General features: G+C 41.7%; 1 protein-coding gene across 2 annotated transcripts in view; it reads right to left on the bottom strand.

Annotated features, from left to right (window-relative positions):
* The window catches only part of tmem184c (transmembrane protein 184C), a 34467-nt gene extending 18685 nt beyond the window's left edge, over positions 1-15782 (bottom strand). The window contains exons 1-5 of one of the 2 annotated variants that reach the window (XM_072256036.1): positions 14454-15782; positions 13525-13655; positions 13392-13428; positions 7728-7933; positions 2918-2992 (exon numbers count right to left, since the gene is read on the bottom strand). In XM_072256036.1, the coding sequence (XP_072112137.1) occupies positions 2918-2992; positions 7728-7933; positions 13392-13428; positions 13525-13655; positions 14454-14570 (566 nt within the window). In that variant the 5' untranslated portion in view covers positions 14571-15782. The remainder of the gene's footprint in view (positions 1-2917; positions 2993-7727; positions 7934-13391; positions 13429-13524; positions 13656-14453) is intronic. The other variant, XM_072256037.1, reaches the window with a different exon arrangement.
* Between the last annotated feature and the right edge of the window lie 713 nt (positions 15783-16495).

Raw genomic sequence — 16495 nt, 5'->3', positions numbered from 1 at the left:
GACTTGGTCATTTCAGAACACCAATTTTCTTTTTAAACCATTCTGTTGTTGATTTAATCTTGTGTTTCTGATCAATGTCTTGTTTCATCATCCAACTTCCATTAAGCTTCAGTGGAAACAGCTATCCTGACATCCCCTGTAAAATGTCTTAACTCAAAGTTGTATCAATTGTTCCCTCAACGATTGCAAGCCATCCAGGCCCTGAGGCAGCCCCAAACCATGATGCTCCTTCCACCACGCTTCACAGTTATTAGGTTTTGGTCTTGGTGTACAGTGCGTTTTTTCCCTCCAAACATAGCACTGTGTATTTCTGCCAAAAAGTTCAACTTTTGTCTCATCTGTCAACAAAATACTGTCCCAGAAGCATTGTGGAACATCAAGGTTGCCTTTGCAAACTTGAGACATGCAGCAATGTTTTTTCTTTGGAGAACAGTGGTTTTTTCCATGGTGTCCTTCCATGAACACCATTTTTGTTCCGTGCTTTTCTTATAGTGGACACAGGATCAGAGACTTTAGGAAGATCTAAAGATTTCTATAGGTCTTTTGCTGTTACCCTTGGGTTCCTTTTCACCTCCCTCAGCATTGCACATTGTGCTCTTGGTGTAATCTTTGCAGGATGCCCACTCCAAGGGAGAGTAGCAACAGTGCAGAATTTCCTCTATTTGGAGACAATTTCTCTTACTGTGGACTGATGAACACTCAGGTCTTTAGAAACACCTTTGTAGCCTTTTCCAACTTCATGCTATTCTCTACAACTCCTCTTCTAAGATCCTCTGAAAGCTGTTTTGATTGAGGCATGGTGCACTCGATGGAAGGACAACAGGGAGGTATGTCAACAAAAACACTCAAAAACTTCTACAGATGTACCGTGGAGAGCATCCTGACAGGCTGCATCACTGTTTGGTGTTGGGGGGGGGGGGGGCTGCTGCAGAGGGTCATAAATTTAGGTGGCTCCATCTTGGATACTAGCCTATAAAGTACCCAGGACATCTTCAAGGAGGTCAGAAAGGCAGCATCCATCATTAAGGACCCCCAGCACCCAGGGCATGCCCTTTTCTCACTGTTACCATCAGGTAGGAGGTATAGAAGCCTGAAGGCGCACACTCAGTGATTCAGGAACAGCTTCTTCCCCTCTGCCGTATGATCCCTAAAAGGACATAGAACCCATGAACACTACCTCACTTTTTAAATAGATATTATTCCTATTTTTGCACGATTTATAATCTATTTGATATACATACACCAAAATTGATTTATTTATTATTTTTTCTTCTATATTATCCATTGCATTGAACAGCTGCTGCTAATAAATCTGATTCTGATATAAAGAGATCTTTCTTAAGAAGCGCAGTTTGTCAGTAACCTGACTGTGTGTCTTTTTTTTTTAAGGGCAGGGCACCTCTACAACCCACACCTCCAATCTCAACTCATTGATTAGAACACCTGACCCAAAATGGCTTTTGTAGAAGGCATTACCTCAGAAGTTCACATATTTTTTGAACCTAGACTGTGATTGTTTAATTGGTGTACCCAGTAATGACAAGTAGTATAATTGTGTTATTAGTTTAGGCAGATTGTGTTAATTTATTATTGTGACTTAGATAAAGATCAGACCACATGTTATGATTAATTAATGCAGAAAAACAGTTAATTGCAAAAGGTTCACAAACTTTTTCTTGCAACTGTAGGTCAGGTTAAGGGAGATTTTCTTCCTTGAATAGCATCATGATGAAAACCTATCATATGGTATACAAATTTGTAGTTTTCACAACAATTAAAGGGAAAGTCAGTGATCTTCTCAACCTCCTTTTCCTCCTAAAAATTGGGGAGCCGCACCCCAAATTGTATTGCAGATTCCACCTATCCAGAGACATAGTGAACATGATCTTTTTAGCATGACAATAACACTGGGATCACTACGAGTCACCACGTGGCCTTTTTCAACCTCATTAAAGCTTTTAATTTCATCAGCCGAAAAACGCAACAGAACACCCTAAAAATTTGGCTGCCCACTGAAATTCATGCCCATTTTGAATTTGTGTCGTGATGGCATGCATGCATGCATGCTATGATGGTCAATTTGCTCCTGAACAGAACTATTCTCAGTGAAGACTGAGATCAAACAAGGCTGTGTCAGTCCCACAATACTTTGCTCAATTGTTTTCAGCCCTGGAGTGGAATGAGTCTTCAAAACAAATGGAAACTCAGCCTATGGTGACTGTACACCCAAACCTCAGTAGCCTAGTTGTAGATAATGCATGTATCCACAAGATCAAGATCTAAGTTTTTACTGAATCGTGGCACACATGACAATAATAAAGCAATTCTCTACTAACTTGCCACCACTGCCCTCCAACAACATAGGTGTGCAGTGCAACCCTGGAAAATACAAACCTTTTCTCATGCCCTGGGAATTGCCCCTCAGTGAAGGTAAATGATGATGCCACTGCCTTTAATACATCAGCACAATCTTAGATTGAGGAAAAGGGTACTTGAAGACCAAGACTCTGGACAGGTATAAAATTCATGGTTGAGCACAAAGCAGTGATTCCTTCTCCCCTGTATGCTTCTGCAGCAAGAACTTCAAGACACTGAATAGATAATAACTCTGCAAAGTCCTCCAAATTTACTGCAAGGGTAAGTAAAATCAACATCAGCATCTACCCCATACTCTAACTAAACTTAGTCAGCTATTCAGGCCATGATGGTTGTTGTCTGATGCCAGACTAGCAAAACAGATTACAAGTTTGATGTTCACAGACATTTTGACAACAGGCCACATTAAAATAAAGAGCTTAAAACTAATTTAGCATATTCAACTGGAAAAATGTGATAATTAAAAGTGGGTTTGGAGTTATACATAAACAAAAGAAACAATGGTAAATATTTTCATTCATTCCTTCAAAACATTACTTACAAAGCAATTATTGTTGTAAAAGGTCTGACAACCGTGTATTGCAGAACTCCAAGCTTGCACCTGAACAGCAATACCCTACCAAGTAAAACACATGCAAAAATGTCTGTCAGAACTTGTATTCATTAGGAACACTGTACACAAAGCTATGAATATAGCAGGTAATAGAAAAACACTCCCTTTAATGAGATCTGCTGCTTCACTGCTCAACTCTGATCTTAATGCTGTCACTACAGAGTTTGCAACACCAACAGTGAACCGGTCTCCTGGTATCACAATGGAGTATTAGTCTAAGCTTTGCATTCCAATCTGCACAGTAGGACTTTGAATCAAAATATTTGAGACTTGGGAGGCAAGAGTCTGGTACTAACCCATGTTTGATACAAAACACTAAATGCAGTACTGAGGACATATTCTGTCCTCTGCAGGTGTAAGTTTTTATAATCTGAAAATAAGATATTTCAGATCAGGTGACGTTGTAGCGGGCGACAGAGTAGGAAGGCTTTGGCTCGAGCAGCTTCGGCGAGCAGAGGCCGAGGAAAAGCTTCACTCCAACTGAGCTAAGGCCGGGTAAGTCCCTTTAATAAATCTAATTACCTTAAGAGTAGGTAATGGAGGCAGCAGTTAGGGCAGTTGAGTGCTCCGTTTGCAGAAATGTGGGAAGTCAAGGCGAGCACAATCGTCCCTGATGACTACACTTGTGAAAGGTGCATCCAGCTGCAGCTCCTGACAAACCAAGTTAGGGAACTGGAGCTGGAGGAACTTCAGATCATTCGGGAGGCAGAGGCAGAAGCAGAAGAGAACAGGAGTTACAGGGAGATAGTCACCCCTAAGAGTCAGGAGACAGGTGGCTGGGTGACTGTCAGGAGAGGGAAGGGGAGTAGACAGAATGAGCAGAGCACCCCTGTGGCCATTCCCACCAATAATAAGTACATCGTTTTGATTCTGTTGATGGGGAGATGACCTACCAGGGACAACTTGCAGTGGCTGTGTCTCTGGCACCGAGATGGGACCCTCAACTCAGAAGGGAAGGAGGGAAAAGAGGAGAGCAGTAGTGATAGGGGATTCGATAGTTAGGGGGACAGATAAGAGGTTCTGTGGGAGAGATTGAGAATCCCGGGTGGTCTGTTGCCTCCCTGGTGCCAGGGTCTGCGATATCTCGGATCGAGTTCTCAGTATTCTCAAGAGGGAGGGTGAGCAGCCAGGTGTCGTGGTCCATGTAGGGACCAATGACGTGGGTAGGGTGAGGAGGTCCTGAAAGGCGAGTTTAGGGAGTTAGGCACCAAGTTAAAGGACAGGACCTCCAGGATAGCAATCTCAGGATTGCTACCAGTGCCACGTGCAGGTGGGTTTAGAAATAGTAAGATAACGCAGATCAACACGTGGCTGAGGACATGGAGCAGGAGGGCTTGCTGCAGATTTATAGGTAATTGGGCAGTTTTCCAGGGAAGGTGGGACTCGTTCCAGAGGGACGGTTTACACCTGAACTGGAGGGGGACAAATATTCTTGCAGGTAGGTTTGCCAGAGATGTTCCGGTGGATTTAAACTAGATATGAGGGGGAAGGGGAACCAGAGTGTAGGAACAGATGTAGGGAAGAAGGAAGAAAAAGAAAGTAGTAAAGTTGTTTGCACCGTTAGTAATAAACAGAGAGTAAGAGGTGGAAAATTTCTTGAATGCATTTATTTTAATGCTAGGAGCATTATAAGAAAGGTGGATGAGCTTAAAGCATGGATTGATACCTGGAAGTATGATGTGGTAGCTATTAGTGAAACATGGTTACAGGAGGGGTGTGTTTGGCAACTAAATATTCCTGGATTTAATTGCTTTAGGTGTGATAGAATCGCAGGGACAAGAGGGGGAGGTACTGCATTGCTTGTCAGAGAAAATATTACAGTGATGCTCTGGCAGGATAGATTACAGGGCTTGTCTAGGGAGGCTATTTGGGTGGAATTGAGGAATGGAAAAGGTGTAGTAACACTTATGGGGGTGTATTATACACCACCAAATGGGGAGCGAGAGTTGGAGGAGCAAATTTGTAAGGAGATAGCAGATATTTGTAGTAAGCAGAAGGTTGTGATTGTGGGAGATTTTAATTTTCCACACATAGACTGGGAAGCCCATACTGTAAAAGGGCTGGATGGTTCGGAGTTTGTAAAATACGTGCAGGATAGTTTAATGCAGCAATACATAGAGGTACCAACTAGAGAAGGGGCAGTGTTGGATCTCCTGTTAGGGAATGAGATAGGTCAGGTGACAGAGGTTTGTGTTGGGGAGCACTTCGGGTCCAGTGATCACAATGCTATTAGTTTCAGTATAATTATGGAGAAGAATAGGTCTGGACCCAGGGTTGAGATTTTTGATTGGAGAAAGGCTAACTTTGAGGAGATGCAAAAGGATTTAGAAGGAGTGGATTGGGACAATTTGTTTTATGAGAAGAATGTAATTGAGAAATGGAGATTATTTAAAGGTGAAATTTTGAGAATACAGAATCTTTATGTTCCTGTTAGGTTGAAAGGAAAGGTTAAAAGTTTAAGAGAGCCATGGTTTTCAAGGGATATTGTTAACTTGGTTCAAAAAAAAGAGAGATATCTACAATAAATATAGGCAGCATGGAGTAAATGAGGTGCTCGAGGAATATAAATAATGTAAAAAGAATCTTAAGAAAGAAATTAAAAAAGCTAAAAGATATGAGGTCGCTTTGGCAAGTAAGGTGAAAATAAATCCCAAGGGCTTCTACCATTATGTTAATAGCAAAAGGATAGTGAGGGATAAAATTGGTCCCTTAGAGAATCAGAGTGGACAGATATGTGTGGAGCCAAAAGAGATGGAGGAGATTCTGAACAATTTCTTTTCTTCAGTATTCACCAAGGAGAAGGATATTGAATTGGATAAGATAAGGGAAACAGGTAGGGAAGTTATGAAAACTATGATGATTAAAGAAGAGGAAGTACCGGAGCTTTTAAGGAATATAAAAGTGGATAAGTCTCCGGGTCCTGACAGGATATTCCCTAGGACCTTGAGGGAAGTTAGTGTGGAAATAGCAGGGACTCTGACAGAAATATTTCAAATGTCCTTAGAAACAGGGATGGTGCTGGAAGATTGGCGTATTGCTCATGCTGTTCCATTGTTTAAAAAGGGTTCTAAGAGTAAACCTAGCAATTATCGGCCTGTGAGTTTGATGTCAGTGGTGGGTAAAATTGATGGAAGGTATTCTTAGAGATGGTATATATAATTATCTGGATAGACAGGGTCTAATTAGGAACAGACAACATGGATTTGTGTGTGGAAGGTCATGTTTGACAAATCTTATTGAAGTTTTTGAAGAGGTTACTAGGAAAGTTGACAAGGGTAAAGCAGTGGATGTTGTCTATATGGACTTCAGTAAGGCCTTTGACAAGGTCCCACACGGAAGGTTGGTTAGGAAGGTTCAATCGTTGGGAATTAATATTGAAATAGTAAAATGGATTCAGCAGTGGCTGGATGGGAGACACCAGAGAGTGGTGGTGGATAACTGTTTGTCAGATTGGAGGCCGGTGACTAGTGGTGTGCCGCAGGGATCTGTACTGGGTCCAATGTTATTTGTCATATATCTGGATGAAGGGGTGGTAAATTGGATAAGTATGCAGATGATACTAAGATAGGTGGAGTTGTGGATAATGAAGTAGGTTTTCAAAGCTTGCAGAGAGATTTAGGCCAGTTAGAAGAGTGGGCTGAAAGATGGCAGATGGAGTTTAATGCTGATAAATGTGAGGTGCTACATTTTCGTAGGACTAATCAAAATAGAACATACATGGTAAATGGTAGGGCATTGAAGAATGCAGTAGGACAGAGGGATCTAGGAATAATGGTGCATAGTTCCCTGAAGGTGGAATCTCATGTGGATAGGGCGATGAAGAAAACTTTTGGTATGCTGGCCTTTATAGATCAAAGCATTGAGTATAGGAGTTGGGATGTAATGTTGAAATTGTATAAGGCATTGGTGAGGCCAAATTTGGAGTATTGTGTACAGTTTTGGTCAACGAATTATAGGAAAGATGTGAACAAAATAGAGAGAATACAGAGAAGATTTACTAGAACATTACCTGGGTTTCATCACTTAAGTTACAGAGAAAGGTTGAACAAGTTGGGTCTTTATTTTTTGGAACGTAGAAGGTTGAGGGGGGATTTGATAGGGGTATTTAAAATTATGAGGGGGATAGACAGAGTTGACGTGGATAGATTTTTTTCATTGAGAGTGGGGGAGATTCAAACAAGAGGATATGAGTTGAGAGTGAAAGGGCAAAAGTTTAGGGGTAACATGAGGGGGATCTTCTTTACTCAGAGAGTGGTAGCTGTGTGGAATGAGCTTCCAGCAGAAGTGGTTGAGGCAGGTTCGATGTTGTCGTTTAAGGTTAAATTGGACAGCTATATGGACAGGAAAGGAATGGAGGGTTATGGGCTGAGTGCAGGTCGGTGGGACGAGGTGAGAGTAAGAGTTTGGCACGGACTAGAAGGGCCGAGATGGCCTGTTTCTGTGCTGTAATTGTTATATAGTTATAAGACATTATGAACAAAAGGATCTTGTGGAACTGAATCTACAACACTGAAAAACATTTAACATGCAATACATGGTACAACTCAAATTAAATAGACAATTTTAAAGTTTAAGAAAAAATTTATGCTTGGGATGTACTCAATTGTTAGTTTAAATTTTTAATTAAAACAACTTACATTTCCAGCACTTTTAAAAAACTTAAATCTTCTGCAGAAAAATTGACATTTTAGTGACTACATTTAAGAGATGTGTAAACAGTTGAAGGATTGCTACTTACTCTCCCATATGCCAAGACGGACAGCAGCAGAGAGGGGGCAGATGTATTTGTTGATCTTTAACTTCCAGTAGCATCACTAAGTTTGGGTACTGATAGGTCAAATAGTTCAGCAGGAAGATCATAAAATTATAGATGACATATGCTTCATAGCATTCCCGACATGTATCAACATATATAGCGATGTGAGGGTATTTCAGAGCTATCCACTGATTAAGAAGAAAAATTATAGTATACAGGCATAATTAGACTACCATACTAGACATATCATAGGTATGACTAAATATCAAACTGTTGCACAAGTGGTACTTCAAATTTGATTTTTAAGAATCTACAAAATATAGGACCCCTTTCAAATACAGTGGATTCTGGTTAATTGGGCCATCAAATGATCAAGATAACTGCTTATTTGGGACAAATCTTAAAGAACAAAAATCTAATCTAATTGAGAAAGTAGCTGGGATTCCCTTCATTTATTTGGGACACTATGTTGCTTAACTGGGACAGGAGACTGCTGCTGAACAGTACCTAACTAGTGTCAGTCGTGTACACTTCTATGGCTGTTAGACACTACACTGTGCTTACAGTGAACAACTTTTAAAACAGCATCAGTTGAGCATGCTTGGGTTACGTTATTCATCTGGGCAGAATGACACCAATTTTAAAAAAGCGGTGATTTTCTGTTTTTTATTTTGACTTTAAAAAATTTTCAGACCCTTGCCAAGATGCCACAAAAAGATTTGAAACAAGCTGGAAAAAATTACCCTACATGGCAGCATAATTGGGATGAATTCCTCTGTAGATCACTATTAGGAACAAATATAGTCTTATTGTACCTTAGTAGCATTGGTATGTTCTAGTTTGTTCTGCATTTCGTTTAAATACATACTGTAATTTGTTACTCAGTTAAACTGTAGTCTGCCTGTTCTTAAACCTTATTAACTATTTCCAGCTAAATGGGGCAGCTGCTGCACTGGTCTCAATGTGTCCCAATTAACTGGGATCTACTGTATTCAGAATGTGCTTTACTTCTACTTTCCTGAATTCTAATCTCCTGATACAAACATATACCTGAGGCTTCCAAGTATTGGGTTGTAAGGTAAAAGGAGCCACATAACTGTGCAATTTACCCGAAACAATTCCATTGTGCTCCAAATGTGCTCTAAAATACATTTCTTTGACTCATTCCTTCAAATTGTTTCAATTTTTTTTGGTCTTCAAAAATAGCTTAAAGTATCTTATAGAAAATAGAACTTCAAAGTAAAAAAGTCACAGGGCTTAAAACAAATCACCAAGGAAAGTAGTGGCATTTGATATAAGATTATTCACTTAAAGCTGACGGCTATCAACCAAAGGCTTTAAATATTGTAGCTACAGAGCTATGGGACTGCATTGGTCATGATCTTCTAAAGTGTATCCCAGTGCATTGGAGAGCTGTTGATTTAGCATCTACAGTACATTCAAGAAAGGAAGAAGACAGAAAGCATATTTATAGATTAGTTAGCAGAAGATGTCATTGAGGAAAATGCTGGAATCCATTTAGGTAGTATTATATTGGAAATTCAAAATATGCTTTCAATCAACAGTGTCAAATGGTTTTGTGAAAGGGCAATTTTTATTAGAGTTCTTTCAGGATGTCACAGTTAGAGTGACAAGGAGGAACTAGTAGATAAACTTCCAATAGACATTCAATATGTGTCTCCTGAAAGGTTGCTGCACCAAAATTCATGGTATTGGGAACAATATATTACATAAAGAATTTGTTAGCTAACGTAAAAGAGATGTGGGATAAATAGGTGAATGGCTTAACGAGTGGGGTGCCACAGGAATAAGCATTAGGACTTCAGTTATCTACAATAATTTTAGTGACTTAAGAGGGACAGCATTGCAGCTAAATTTGCTGCCAAAACAAAAAAAAAGGTGGGAAAGCAAATTGTGATGACAGAATCTTCAAAAGATAAACTATGAAATGTGAGTGGCGAAACATTTGGTAGATGGAGAAAAATGTGGGGAATTTCCTATGAAGAACATAAGTCTAATTCACATAACTATACATATGGAGACATCTGAGTGCCTTGTACACAGTATTAAGTTAAAAAAGCCTATGGAATTACAAAGGAGATGGTGCGTGAACAAAACTGTGCTATGGCTACATGAGGCAATAGTGATACCACATTTGGAGTATTGATATGGTTTTGGACTCCTTATATACTTGAATTGGAGGCAGTTTAAAGAAAGTTCAATAGCTTGATTCCTAGAACCAAGGAGTTATGAAGAAAGCTTGTACAAGTTGAATTAAGAATAATACTGTAATATTTTAAATGAAACAACAGAATTGAATGGACTTTAACAGGTCTAATGCTAAAAGTTCTTTCCCTTTCCTGGAGGAAAACAATAACTAAAATGAAATACAAATCAACACCAAAAAATATATTTGAAAGGCAGATCAAACCTTGTTCCAGTTAATTCATATTAATGGCAATCAAAAAGTAAAGAGGGCAGATCAGCGTCAAATGTATAGAAAGTACATTCCATCTTTGGGGTTTAAATGAGTAAAGACACCATAACAAACAGCATGTTCCAGGATACTGGTTTTCAAGGTTTTTTTTTTAAAGACAATCCACTTTAATCAAGTACTTCACCCATGACTCAACAACTAGTTTACTATAAATCTAATTATTAGAGCAATAAAAACCTTGAAAATATTTCCATTGGAACTATATAAGTTTTTTAAAAAAATTAACAAGGAGGAAGGTACAACAGCCTCAGGACACAACACCACCAGGTTCAGGAACAATTACTAACCTTCAACCATCAGGCTCTTGAACCAAAGAGATCACCACACTTGCCCCCATTATTGAAATGTTCCCACAACCAATTGACCCACTTTCAAGTTATCTTCATTTCATGTTCTCAATATTTATTTATTATTGTTGTTTCTTCTTTTTGTATTTGCATAGCTTGGTGTCTTCTGGCACTCTGGTTGAACACCCTACTTGGACGTTCTTACTTTGATTCTGTTGTGGTTATTATTCTATAGATTTACTGAGTATGCCCACAAGAAAATCAATCACAGGGTTGTATATGGTGACATACGTACTTTGATAATAAATTTACTTTGAACTTTCAATCTCTATAAACAATAACTATTCTCTATTAGAACAGCAATAGCCTCTTCTGTGAACTTTATAATCGACTTCGACCCATTGTAAAACATTCTATGATCCAGTAGAGGGTTATGGCCCTTCTCCCATCACCACTCCACTGTAAAAACTACCGCTCTAGGGAATAGGCATGCACAACAGCTGGAGAGAGAACAAAGCTGAGCTGGAGAAAAGTGGAAGAATAGGTCACATGAGAATTGGCAGAGTCAAATTCAGAAGTGAGGGTGGTATGGAAGAGAGGTTCTGAAGCAGGTGAACCAAGGGAAGGTTGAGTATCAAAGTTGCTGGTGAACGCAGCAGGCCAGGCAGCATCTGTAGGAAGCGGTGCAGTCGACGTTTCAGGCCGAGACCCTTTGTCAGGACTAACTGAAGGAAGAGTGAGTAAGGGATTTGAAAGTTGGAGGGGGAGGGGGAAATCCAAAATGATAGAAGACAGGAGGGGGAGGGATGGAGCCAAGAGCTGGACAGGTGATTGGCAAAAGGGGATACGAGAGGATCATGGGACAGGAGGTCCGGGAAGAAAGACAAGGGGGGAGGGGGACCCAGAGGATGGGCAAGAGGTATATTCAGAGGGACAGAGGGAGAAAAAGGAGAGTGAGAGAAAGAATGTGCGCATAAAAATAAGTAACAGATGGGGTACGAGGGGGAGGTGGGGCCTAGCGGAAGTTAGAGAAGTCGATGTTCATGCCATCAGGTTGGAGGCTACCCAGACGGAATATAAGGTGTTGTTCCTCCAACCTGAGTGTGGCTTCATCTTTACAGTAGAGGAGGCCGTGGATAGACATGTCAGAATGGGAATGGGATGTGGAATTAAAATGTGTGGCCACTGGGAGATCCTGCTTTCTCTGGCGGACAGAGCGTAGATGTTCAGCAAAGCGGTCTCCCAGTCTGCGTCGGGTCTCGCCAATATATAAAAGGCCACATCGGGAGCACCAGACGCAGTATATTACCCCAGTCGACTCACAGGTGAAGTGTTGCCTCACTTGGAAGGACTGTTTGGGGCCCTGAATGGTGGTAAGGGAGGAAGTGTAAGGGCATGTGTAGCACTTGTTCTGCTTACACGGATAAGTGCCAGGAGGGAGATCAGTGGGGAGGAATGGGGGGCACGAATGGACAAGGGAGTTGTGTAGGGAGTGATCCCTGCGGAATGCAGAGAGAGGGGGGGAGGGAAAGATGTGCTTAGTGGTGGGATCCCGTTGGAGGTGGCGGAAGTTACGGAGAATAATATGTTGGACTCGGAGGCTGGTGGGGTGGTAGGTGAGGACCAGGGGAACCCTATTCCTAGTGGGGTGGCGGGAGGATGGAGTGAGAGCAGATGTACGTGAAATGGGGGAGATGCGTTTAAGAGCAGAGTTGATAGTATAGTATCTTGTGTGATAGTGGAAGCATGGAGTAGGAAGATTAGCTCAGAATTAAACAAGATTTAGTTAGATATTGTGAATAGTTTAATTCAACAAGAAGCATTTACAAGAGACAGACTGAGTCACAAATTGCAAGTATATAGACAATAACTTCGCTTTTGCTGGAGAAAATTCCATAACTAGCCTCAGGCAAGCAATCTGACATAAAAACAGAAAATGATGGAACACACTGTAATTTGATGTTAAGACAGTGAAACTGTATTTAAGAGGGAAAAGTGGCACAAAACTAAAGCATCCTATTTATCTGACCAGCAGATGTGAGGCACTAGATGATGACAAGATCAGCTACATTAATGGTTGCCCAGAGAATCAGGATATGGCAGAAATCTGATTTTAACAATCTAAGTATGGAGTAATGAGAAATTCGGGCATGGATTCAGAAGGTCACATGTTCAAGATTATTGAGTAACATGAGAAGTTACAAATTAGTTTGTAGTTTGCTGAGAGGCTTTGAGAAAATTGTCTTCTTGTGGAAGGAGGTATGATCAAACAAAGTGAGTAAGTTTTTTTTGTCTGCTTATATTGACAGCGCCATTCTCAGCCACTGGGAGTATTTGACGTAATTTCTGATACCAGTTATTTCCTTCTGCTTTTTAAAGGTGAACTGTGTTCTAAGTAAATTCTTTTTGTAACAAAGTCTATTTGTTCTTAGCACACGCTGCAACTCACTATCAACTAGGTCAATAGTTGGATGAACTAATATTTGTTCTTAGCTCAGATACACAGTGCAACTCACCATCAACCAGCTCAATGGTTGAACTAATTTTCTTAAAATACTCCTTTGCACAAATACTGTAAAAAATGTATGCTTGCTTACCATAATATGACTTCACTTCAAACCCAGATTTATCAAATGTGAGGCAATTTGACAAATTTAAAAATAATGCGCTTAGACTGTAGAAACTGAAGATCTTGGTTGAAATCAAAAATTTCATTATAAAGATCAAAGAACCTGTTAAAATTAGATTTCTTGAATTACTTTTCTTCAATCGTATTAATCTGAATGCCTTTCCATTAGTCAATACTAAACACGAACAAGCAAACCCTCAGTAAGAAATAACCAGTGTTTTTAAATTACTTACACTGTCTAAACTATATATCGGCACCATCCACAGGATCCTGCAGAGGGATAAAAAAATTATGTCACACTTTTTAATACTTAGCAATTTCTTCAGATGTACCTTGAAAGTAGCAAAATCAAAAATTATGGTGTACCTTATTATTGGTTTCTGTAAGTCTGGTTGAGTATAATGCACTAAATGTTGCAAGATGCCCCAAAGCGATATCGGAATAGTCATAAACACAAAAATACCTGCAGTGAACCATGCTTTATTGTGAGTTCCAACCTTGATTTAAAAATAGCAAAATATTACTGAAAATAAAAATACCATGGACACAAACAATTTTTTAAACCAGTAATTCAACAGGAGAAAAATTATTTGATAGCGGGTTTAGTTTTGAGTGACATGTATGGAATGAAGATAACTTATTGTGCAACAATTATTTTTGACACAGATATTATATTTTATCATAAATCCTTATGCCCATAGTTATAATATATCCACCTAACAATCATTACCAGCCATGAAAATGGATTTGGCTTTTTAAATATGGAAACAGGATTCTCATTAGGTCTTTATCAGTTGCATAACCCCTTAATGAGGAACAACTTTTGAATAGCAACTAACTTCTGGAAAAGTTTTCTTGTCTCTACCGATAAGCAACATTGCTTCATTGATGAAATTCTTCAAAGTAGGGAGCTAAAGCAAATTCAGCATCTTCAAAATGTGTGCGCTTTTCTTTGTGTTTTCCTCCAGGCCCTTATTATTCCCCTCTCCCTTTTACAATCTCCCAATTCAGCCTAACCATCTTCTTCAGCCTTTTTAATCAAAAATATCATATTCCCTTCTCCTTCAAATAAATCTTGTCCGCATACGATGTATGCTTACCAAAAGCCTCGTCCAACTGCATTGACAAATTTTGATCACTTCCTCCAGATTACTATCAGTAGTGCTGAAGATCCATCATCCCACTTCATTCAACTTGCTATGCAAGTGTACTAAATATGAGCGTTTAAATTTAAAAGCAATTTGTTTTAAAGCAAAAATAGCTTAAAATGAAATTGAATGAGACCATCACAATACCTCAGATTTTTGCAGCTCCCAGACACAGAGAGGAATAGCAACAGCCACACCTACTATGTACAAGACTACAACCAAGGGGCGGATCCACTGTCTCCAATTCCCACAGGTGCATGCCATGGCTCCAGGATTTGGGTATACCTTTCTCACGCAATACACCTCAGTTGATCAGACCTTACTGAATTCACATGTAGCAGAACGTGTATTACACTTTCCAATACGGATCCATCGAACTTGGTTGGCACAGCTTGTCCTTCCCGAAAACATTTACCATGATAAACAAATTTACCCCTGGAAACTATCAACACTGAAGGCCTTGATATCTTGTTATCTGCGCTGTGGAGTTCACCCCGTCCCTAGGCTTCACCTCCTTCCACCTACCCCTCTTGACCACCCTCCCTGTAGAAATTAAGTTATATCACAGACATCATACTCTCTACAGTGGACTCAACACACCCAGTTCCCCTCTTCGGTATACTGCCTCTTGTACCACACGCTCTGCTCACTTCCTTACTGCAGGGCTCACGCCCTATACCTGTCCCAATCCCACCCTCCCGTAACACCAAGGACCCACCACCTCACTGCAGGGGGCACTCTGACCACCACCTCCTCACTGCAGGGGGCACTCTGACCACCACCTCCTCACTCCAGGGGGCACCCTGGCCACCACCTCCTCACTGCAGGGGGCACCCTGGCCACCCTCTCCTCACTGCAGGGGGCACCGTGACCACCCTCTCCTCACTGCAGGGGGCACCCTGACCACCCCCTCCTCACTGCAGGGGGCACCCTGACCACCCCCTCCTCACTGCAGGGGGCACCCTGGCCACCACTTCTTCACTGCAGGGGGCACCCTGACCACCACCTCCTCACTGCAGGGGGCACCCTGACCACCACCTCCTCACTGCAGGGGGCACCCTGGCCACCACCTCCTCACTGCAGGGGGCACCCTGGCCACCACTTCTTCACTGCAGGGGGCACCCTGACCACCACCTCCTCACTGCAGGGGGCACCCTGACCACCACCTCCTCACTGCAGGGGGCACCCTGGCCACCACTTCTTCACTGCAGGGGGCACCCTGGCCACCGGACACTTTCCGAACAGTGAGCTCCTGCTCTGGGAGCGGTGTCGGCGCTGAAGGTACCACTGGTGTCGGGTCTCCGGAAACACATTAGGCCCGAGCCTCCTACAGCCACTCGGTAAAACAGAACGGTCCCGCCGGGCTTAGTGGACACTCTGAACGGACTCCGACAACATCCTCACACAGCCCAGGTGGTGGTGAAGATCCGTCTTTCCCGAGCAGCTCCGTCCTCACACGAATCGTCACCACCTCCGTGGCGTCACAACACAAACTACGCTCTGTGTGGTGAGAGTTGTTGTCAATCATGCAGCAGCCGGGACAGGAATGGTGACGTAAACAGACGGGGGGTAGGGTTAATCAGTCACGTGATTAGATTGATTACTGTAGTTGGAATGGATTTGTACTCGCTAAGGCCCAGACAGTGCCAGCCAGTGGGCATCAAACAGCAAGTAGAACCAGAATCCAGTGCCAGCCAGTGGGCATCAAACAGCAAGCAGGACCAGAATCCAGTGCCAGCCAGTGGGCATCAAACAGCAAGTAGAACCAGAATCCAGTGCCAGCCAGTGGGCATCAAACAGCGAGTAGAATCAGACATACGGTGCCAACCAGTGGACAATAAACAGCAAGTAGAATCAGACATCCAGTGCCAGCCAGTGGGCATCAAACAGCAAGTGGAATCAGACATCCAGTGCCAGCCAGTGGGCATCAAACAGCAAGTGGAATCAGACATCCAGTGCCAGCCAGTGGGCATCAAACAGCAAGTAGAATCAGACATCCAGTGGACAACGCACCTCTTGTGGGAAGAGAGAATTAACATTTCAGATCAGATTCCCTGCGTCAGAACTGGAAAGAGAGAAAATAAAGCAACACACATCAAAGTTGCTGGTGAACGCAGCAGGCCAGGCAGCATCTCTAGGAAGAGGTGCAGTCGACTTTTCAGGCCGAAACCCTTCGTCAGGACTAACTG

This window comes from Mobula birostris, chromosome 4 (genome assembly GCF_030028105.1).
Source record: "Mobula birostris isolate sMobBir1 chromosome 4, sMobBir1.hap1, whole genome shotgun sequence".
NCBI lineage: Eukaryota > Metazoa > Chordata > Chondrichthyes > Myliobatiformes > Myliobatidae > Mobula > Mobula birostris.
The sequence above is the reverse complement of the archived record's forward strand: the minus strand, read 5'-3'. Positions and strand labels throughout refer to the sequence as shown.